The 9,323-nt window shown below is 41.8% G+C and overlaps 1 protein-coding gene across 1 annotated transcript in view; it reads left to right on the forward strand.

The window, feature by feature from the left end:
- The window catches only part of PGCKA1 (PDCD10 and GCKIII kinases associated 1), a 43,453-nt gene extending 40,766 nt beyond the window's left edge, over positions 1-2,687 (forward strand). Inside the window, exon 5 of the mRNA XM_072336177.1 lies at positions 230-2,687. Coding sequence (XP_072192278.1) covers positions 230-1,187 — 958 coding nt within the window. The 3' untranslated portion in view covers positions 1,188-2,687. The remainder of the gene's footprint in view (positions 1-229) is intronic.
- The last annotated feature ends 6,636 nt before the right edge of the window (positions 2,688-9,323 follow it).

The raw sequence follows: 9,323 nt of genomic DNA on the forward strand, positions 1-9,323 counted from the left end.
GAACTGCTAGAATTAGAAAGAGTAATGAATTAAGAAAAGGGAGGGGGAAAATACAGAAAGGGAAAGAGACAAAGAGGCAAGACTTGAGAGGAAGAACATCAGAAAACATTTTGGCAACTACAACGCATACCAATTAATAGTCTGATGACTACCTATTGGTAGCATAATCATTTTTTAAGCACTACTATTAATTGCTTAACATATCTTCTACAAACTTCTCTTATTCCAGCTACATTTTTGATCCAGAAGAGTTACAATCACCTGGATGCACTCATGAAGGAAACAGCTACAAACAGGAAGAGCAAAGAAGCAATAAATTCAAATTCAGAAAGAACTGTGAAATTAAAGAACAGAAAAAAGAACTCCAGAAGGATGAGCTAAAAGGAACAGGAATTAAAAATCAGGTAAATAGCACAGGGGAGACCCTCTGGAACCACAGAGGTGATGCTTTTCAAGATGACAGCCTTGTGAAGTGTGTTGCAAAGCTTGAAGTTGCAGTCAATGGCAGCAGCTCTCATGCTGGTGTGAACCCCATTCTCAGCCCCAGCACAAACTCAGTGAAAGAAGCCAGTGAACAGAGCACCTCCAGCCAACCAGCAGAGCCTTCTTCAGTCAATACTAAAGACTTCCAATCCAAACCGAATGAGTGTGGCCAAGAGCTTGACCTAGGAGCAGGCAGTCACAGGAAGGCAGACTGCAGTCAGACAAACAGTATTCAAGGTGTGAAATCTTGGTCTATAGAAGATAGCAACTTTCTCAAAGGAAGGGCAGTATTGGACACCCAAAATAACAATGCCATAAAACTGCCAGATATAGATTATTGCCAAAATGGCAACCAAATCAGGAACTATGTTGAGAAAGATAGCATTTCAATCAACTATGCACATCCAGACCAAATGACTAAGCATTCAGCAGTGCAGGGTCAAGACCTTCCTGTAACCCCATCTTCGCGTGCAAAAGAAAGCAGTATGGAGCCTTTTAACACTGACTCTGCAGGCTTGAGTAAGGACATTCCCAATGGCATTGCTTCTACAGCTGCACCCACAGCATCACAGGCACCCGCACATCAGAGCCACAAAGACATCAGTGGAGAAATTGAGGAGGAAGATGCAGAAGTAGCAGCAGCTCTGGCTGCACTGGAAGCTGCAACTGCAGGTGAAGACCTAGAAGAGGATGATGTATACTAGACAAAGGTCTCTTTCTGATACACTGGTGAAATTCAGATCTTTTTTTCTGGATCTACGTGAATGCACGTGCTGTTCATGTGGACAGCTGTTACAAATCACATATATGAAAAGATTGGGACTAAATCTCTTCAACTGTTTTATACAGCCTTCTAATTTCCACTGCCTGAAGCACACACGCTTTTCTGTACAGGACCAACCAGGAGGGCAAAGCATCATTCTTTACACACAGGATATTCTGCGGTATATCCACCTCACCTGGTCTCACACAAACGTTTCCCTCAGCTTTGACTCTCAGGAGGGTCTGCACACACTGCATGTTCAAGGTTCAGAAAAATTCCATTATTTAAAACTGAACTATAAAAGACATGGAGTTAGAAATCACAGATTTTCATGTTAGCACATACAAATAAAACTGATGCACAGCTCTATAACACAGTGTGAAAGGAGGAAGGCAGCTTGGCTCATGCTTTAGTTCGTGTGCAGGTGGGTTTAGGCTAACTACACCTTTTCTATTACACCTTGCCTGGTAGACCTTAACTCTATTGCCACAACTCTGGGCTTGGCCATCCAGCCAGTGTTTCTGCCAGCAGGAGTACATGCCCATCCAAACAGTGGGCAGCCAGCTTCTCCATGACAGTGTTGTGGGGGACAGGGTCAAAGGTTTTACTGAAGTCTAGGTAGATCACACTGACAGCCTTACTTTCATCCACTAAGTGGTTCGCCTTGTCTTAGCACAAAGACAGGTTTGTCAAACAGGATCTACCATTAATGAACCCACGCTGATTGGGACTGATTCCCCAGTTGAGCTTTAATTTATCCATGATGGCTCCTGATATTTCTATTCCATATCATTTCCTGGCACTGAGGTGAGACTGATAGGTCTAATCAGTCCATTTAGATCATTAAAACAGCAGAAGCTAAGCCAAAATCAAGAGTGAGAAAGTCAGGTGGTTTAATGAGCACAAAAACCATGCTCACAGTAACAGAAATGCTGAAGAGGGATCAAAATTAATTCCTATTAGGTAGATTAAAACCATCTTGAAACCACAGACTGAGATCTCTGAACTCTAATAAAATTCTCCAAGCCTATATCTTTTGCCTTAACAAGACAGTTTGCAAAGAGGTTGTGTCTTCAAGCTCCCCAGCAAGATGTGTTGCTTATACGTGACCAGTGAGAGCCGGTTAGGTCACATCTCTGACTTGACTGCAGTCCCTAAGCTTACAGGAGGAAAGATTGAGCTTACAAGCTGAATTAAGCATAAGACCTCAGAATATCAGATCTGCATTCCTGGTACGTTTACTATTTCTCTGACCTTCAGACCACTGAGTTACTTTTGTCAGATTCCTTGTGGAAAGCAAAGGAGTTAGAGACCCACTCGGTGCTGTCGTTTCATCAAAAGGCAGATATTAACAGCTGTAATAGGAAACACTTGAGATTTTGTACTGAAATGTTGTGCTTTCTGAGCCTGTTAAGCGCTCAATAAATTTTTTAAACTTATCAAAAATTATCTGGTGGCTTTTGTACTTCATATAATTCTGACTATACAACAGTTACTTAAAATAAAAAGGTAAATCCTTCATTAGATACATAGTAAATGTCAACTATGTATTTGCCAACAATACACACTGAATGCTAGAACCATTAACACACATGTGAGGACCAAAATAAGAGGTGAGCTTTTATCCAAATACTGCAAGATAAAAACAAGTTTTCCATTTCTCTAAACTTAGGACTTCCAGCACAAATCAAAGTCAGTTCTTATATTTCTCCCAGAGTAGAACAAAGCAGATGAGAGCACGCTGTTCACAAAGGACTTCCAAACCAAAGCAGCTCCCAGACACACTGAACCAGGTATCTCTGCTGAGGCAATGCCCTTGACCACTGAGCGCTAGACTTGCAATCTCTGCAAGGACCAGATAGGCTACACACATTTCTTGCAGGTGTCATTCCCATTACCTTAATTGCAAAGCAGACTATGCAGTGCAAGACAAGTACATTCACTGCATGGAAAATATCTGGTCAATGCTCCTCTTGACTGAAAAAGCAAGTCAGGTACCTGCATAACCTCAAATCTGCAGCATGCAAAAACTTTTCAGAAACAAGAATGAGGTATCATCACCATTCAGATTTCCCTTATCTCCTATCTAAAACTATGGAGGCAGGATAGGGCTTTGGGCAGCCTGATCAAGTGTGTCGGTTGAAACTGGATGATCTTTAAAGTCCCTCCCAACCTACGCCATTCTATGATTCTACGCATGTATGTGTGCTGACCATCAGTTACGTCACGTATTGGTGTAATCCAAGACACCATATCCAAACCAATGTTTTGTAGATTCGTTTATAAAGTAGAACCTAAGTGTTTCTGTTTTCTCTTGAAGCAAAAATAATGAGAACTAGTTGGTCAACACCTGCTGGTAACGTTTCTATATTTGATGCATTTCTATACAAGTAAGTGTGAAGACGCTTGTTTAGAAATGAAGAACAGACAACAATATGGAAAACTATTACAAAAGCTAGAAATTCTATGAAGAAGATTTCATCTTGGAGGCTCATATTTTACTGGTTATTCTCTAAAGATAGTAACGCAGCTTAAAGGGAAATCATAGTTTTTCTGTATATAAGCAAAGAGATGCAGAATATGAGTAAGCTTAGGATGTTCTCTTTTAGCAGTGGGTCAGCACTGGGTAATTACCAAAAGAAAAAAATCAGACCACCGCATAGATCCCAAATATGAACAACAGGGAAGGAAGATGTCCCAGTCCACACAGCTCAAGGAAATGAACTGATTTTATCCCCAGGTAAATATTAAAGGGCACATTTATTTACAAAGCAACAGCAAAAACCAAGATACGTCAATGTAGAGTTCTTCAGCAAACAAAATTGTAACAAGAAAGTAGGAACCTGGAAATAGATAAATTCCACACTTTTTTTTTTCTTTTAAAGAACAAAAGCAATTGACTGGGCAAGTGTTGCTATGGAGACTCTCCATTAAAAATTAAAATCCAGAAACAGAAAGTCATTATTTGCTAAAAGATGCTTTAAAGTAATCTAAAAATATAATTATTTTTTATCATGTAAATTCATGAAACACAGACTTATATATATATATATATATATATATATATATTTCCCTCATGTTGCATCTGAAGTTTTAATTTTCTAAATGTGATTTAATTTTCCACAAGATTAATTCTTGCCAATATATCACATTGGGCTAAACAAGAATAGAATATATGAACATTTATAACAGCCTATTTCTATGGTATTTCATACATTTATTCAATGCTTAAGTTGAACATTTTAATTACACTGAAATGATTTCTCTCAATGGATTATTTATCTTGAATTGTGACATCCCTCCAAAATTAAACGCAGTAGAACTTAGCATGCTAAGAACGCTAGAAAGTAAGTTTATCAAAGTCGGTCTACATGGGAACCAATTTATTCTCAAAGAAATAATTATCAACAGAGTTGCTTCAGACAGTGTACCAGGTTTTTGTACATCTATATCTCATACAGTGTTTAAGACTGTTGGTCGCAGATAAACAATTCTCACTGGCCTTTCCAACAAGAACTGCCCTTGGAAAATAATTTTATTCTATTTTTCCCTTCCATGCCATCATGAAAACAAAGTAGAAAGTCCCCAGCTCCTCCCCTGGGCAAGCTTCCCAAATTTCACACACACATCCAGAGTCAGGCAGCTCAGCCTTAGAACTCTGTCTCCACTAAGGATTTCATTTGGGATCTCATGGAAATTTATTTTAAAATCTTCATTCACTTTGAACCTTCACAGTAACTCCCCATACTTTAAAAGAGAACTAGAATTGAACCAGTAAGATAAACAGAAGCATTCAGCCGTCACCTATAGATAATACTACTTGTATCAGCTGCTACTGACTGAGCAATGTTCCAGCTGCTTTGGGATTTCTTCTCAGCATAAGCAGTCACATTTTTACTAAAGATTTTGTTTGTTTGTTAGAATGGTTTATTACAGTTTCAGAGCAGATCATTATTCAGTATCCTGCCCCCCCCCTTCTCTTAGGCAGTGACCAACTCACTGCCTGAACCCCTTTCCCCACTCCCTCATCCTATCATCTTCCAGTCAGAGATGAGCAATATCCCCGTGGACAACTTTACTCAGCCAACAAGATTCTTTCAGCAAATCGGGACAGATGAAGATTATCTTGACTTTGTTTTTAACCCAATTGCTGAAGTCCCTAAGCAGTCATCTCACAACCATCCTCGCGAACAAAACCTTGTGGAAGCTAAACAGTTTCTGGCCCTGAATCTCAACTAAAATACTGCAGACCAAACAACATGCCAGCTTTTTTCTACACTTCGCAGTTCAGTTCTGTACATTACCACCAGGGAGAAAAACAAACAACCAAACAAGTCTTTCAGGAAATACAGCACCCCGTTATTACGTCAAGTGGCAGATAACTTAAGAAAAAGCACTGAACCAACCCCACAATGAAACCATGTCACACGAAGGCCGTGGTTTAATTTGTTTGCTCATTGTGCTCACTGTTATTTACTCTGAGCCAGAGATTAGCTTCATTTCATGAGGGTGCAGAAGCACAAGCAAGGCAACGCCCTCAGCCTCTCAACCTCAAGGCTGGTCAGATTTTCAGTGATCTGTGATCACACACACTGCATCCCGCTCTTATCAATCCAAGCTGCACCATGTGGTAGCCATTAGGTTAAGAAGGCTTACTCTAAAGGAGACGAACGTACACAACAGACACAGTATGACCATGAGCAATAGGACAAACATGAATGTATCAGTGAGATCACACACACACAGAATCACACAGAGATGAAAATATCATGTGAGCATCTGATAATAAACTGCAGAGATTAGGGCAATAATCTCCTGGAAGTAATACTATAGGTTGTTTCCATCTCTTGTCTTTAAGTAAAGCTTTACTTTCCTCATCTTCAGAATAATCTTCAGATCTAAGCAAATTTTGGCATTTCCAACACAAGGTCTGTTATATGAAAAGGCTTTGCTATGGCCAAAACCTGCACAGGTTTCTCCATCCCTTCCCCCAAATATCCATCACCAGAATGAAGAAAGCACTGTAGGCTGTTAACCCAACGAATTTCAGTTAGGTAGGTACAAGTGACACAAAGGTTAACACATGAAGCATTCGGTGCATTTTCCCAGAACAATGACGCCATCTCATTTCAGTTATTGTTAATTCCTAGCTATTCATCTCGTTTATTGAAACTTGCGTATGAAACCCAGCTAGTAAAAGCAGCTTCAGAAAAAAAGAAAAAAAAAAAGAAAAAAAAAAAGCCAACGTTAATCAAAATAAAAATAAATACACATATTCCACCCTAATTGCGAATTGCTTTTCCAGAGTCATGCCTGTGTGTTAATTAGCAGCTGATGCGCACAGCTATTGTTTTGACGTGAGCCGCACATGTCCTGTTCTCTCTCATTGCTTTGATTAAAACTTTGGCTTGAGGAGAGGTTTGCGTTGTTCCTCTCAGTAATTGCAGCAGCCACTTCCCGGCTCCGGGAAGGGCACAGCGGTGGGGCTGGGCTCTGCCGTGCCCCCCCTCCGCGGGGACGGGATGGGGATAAGGCAGGAAAGGGGCAGCCCCCACCCCAGCATAGCGCCCTGCCGGCTGTGGGGCACAGGAGACCCTGCCGTCCAGCCTCCGGGTAGAGAAATGCAATTGGTAAGAAGCGGTGAGGTACCTCTGATTAAATTGGGGCTTCTCGGTGTTTTTAAAACACTTTGGGGCGCGCTCTAAGTTTTCTTGAATGATCCATAAAAGCGTCAACAGCTCCCTCTGCTGCCACGAATACATTCCAGCTGCTCTACGCCAAACACTCGCAGGGGGCACAAACCATCGCGTTCCTCCCGTGTCCCTCCGTACACCCACACGCGTAGTAAAAGTAGAAACTGCAGCACGGGATGGATATTTAAACATCCTCCTACAATTGCTGCTTTCCAAGGCTCATTATTTCGACTGTAAGACGGGATACTAAAAGGCCGGTAGTTAAATATCCACACTAGGCTTTAAAGACGAGTTCAAAGTATTATATACCACCTTACCTGGGTATAGAGCAACGTATCCACACGGAGCAGAGGGATGAAAGCAGGAACCAGGAGTACCACGTGTTTCAAACAACAAAGAAGTGACTGCAGAATGATCACACACAGACTGCTTTTACCAGAGCTTCCCTACTCACCTTGTCAGCCAGAAGCCCTGAAGGTGTCTGAAGCCCCTGTAACCATTTAGATGGCTACATTTATTTGTGGCATTGGTTTTTGTTGTTGTTGTTCTTAGGATAGCAAGAGAAGCTTCTCTCAAAGTGGGACACTGCCCTTTCCTGTTCTCTGATGGGTAATAAGGGAAGCAGGGGTAAAAATCAGAGGGCTTAAGTGTGTGAAGTGAGCGGTTACACTGACAGAAAAATCAATTTGCCAATACAGCTCTATGGAACAGGTCTACACTGTAGCAAATCTTCATGCCATTGCAAGCCTGCGGCAAGAAGTAGGTATAATTTTAAAAGAGCCATTTCTGTTAAGATACAACAGTCGTACTCTGCAGATGCCAGAGACAAGCAAAGCTGGCCTGGCTGCATTCCCAGGGACTGGCAGCCCAGCACGGCCTACAAACAAGCACCTACTGACCCAGGACTAAGGCCCATCCCCAGCACAAGTAACTTGGTGTTTCAAACCCAAATTCACAGCAAAACACAGCAGACCATGCCCTGAGCTCCAAAACAGCCCAGAAGTTCCTCACACCTTACCATTATGGCTCCTGGCACTCTCCCGCCATCTTCCAGTGCTGCAGGCCTGGGCTCTCTCCCCTCTTTCTTTCTCTGACAGCCAGAAGGAGCTACTCCCATCTCATATTACTCAGTTTTCCCTCCAGCCTGACACATTCTTTAATTAATTTTCTTAGCCAGGTGCCTTAAAGCAGTCCTTAGGCCATCTGGGAGCCTTGTAGCTCTGTAGGATGGTTGTTCAGAAATCAAGCGTGCTGTGTTACAGGTGGTGCTCGTAGGCAATGGGGGAAGAAACAGTTTGTCCAAAGCAAGAGGTGAGGGCAGACTGCAGTAGGAAACAGAGCAGTGGTACCTTATCATACGTGCCCCAAAAGTAAAGGGAAAAAAAATAAAGCAAAACAAAATGCTCTGCCCTTCTGTTTTCTTGTTTGTTCATGAGCAGAAGTACCACATGCCCAGCAAAGAAAAGGATCAAACTGCTCCAAAGTGCTCAGGAACAGTGGTTTAGATGGGTACAGGCTCATTAGCACTGAGAGCCACCTGCAGGGCACAGGTGGGAGCACTCGAAATCCATTAAACATCCAGGAAATTTAACTCCTTAGAAGCAGCAGATGCTCACGTTCAATCCTGTGAGACATCAGCAGTACCATACTAGAATAAGCTGTTTCCCACACTGTTTTGTATTAGCACACAGTAAGTACAAGCTCCATTTATTGGAGAAGGAGGGAGAACACTTTCTGATACACTTTTCCTATCATATAACTTGGCCCCCACCTCTCCCTTCTGTCTGCCAGCATGATTGCAGCAGGCAGCTCACCCCATCTCCCCAGCAGGCATAGGGGAGCCCACACGTTCACCAGCACAGCAGGAACAGCCTGGGTTAACTTGTACAGAAATTGCCCAGATGAAACAACTACCCATAGACTTGAAACAAGCAGGAAGGCACTCTGGCACTGTTTTTTCATCTTTAAATTATACCATCTGCATGAAGTGTCATTGCCTTTCCACATATGACACAGACAGTACAAGAATCATATGAAGTTCCAGTTTTGTCAGGGTTTCTGTACTTGTGAATAACAAGGAAAGAATTCAGAAAGAAAAGAGTGAAGAGCCACCAGGTACACGACAGCATGCTTCTAATCTGAGTGTTGGTGACAAAGAATCAGAAATGAGAAAACCTCTTTCTCACTTACCATGTTTCAAAGATACGTTGCAGGTGTGCTCTTTACCAATAAAACCAGGTATTATTAAACATAAGTAGTTCCCTCATCTGTTTTGCTGCAGCAACATGAGGTAGACTGAGGAGTTTTAGCATAACGACTCATGTAATTAAACAAAGCACTGTGTTGGGGGGAAATAAGAGTTTCCTTCCCTGAAGAAAAAAATC

Source organism: Excalfactoria chinensis, chromosome 4 (assembly GCF_039878825.1).
Source record: "Excalfactoria chinensis isolate bCotChi1 chromosome 4, bCotChi1.hap2, whole genome shotgun sequence".
NCBI lineage: Eukaryota > Metazoa > Chordata > Aves > Galliformes > Phasianidae > Excalfactoria > Excalfactoria chinensis.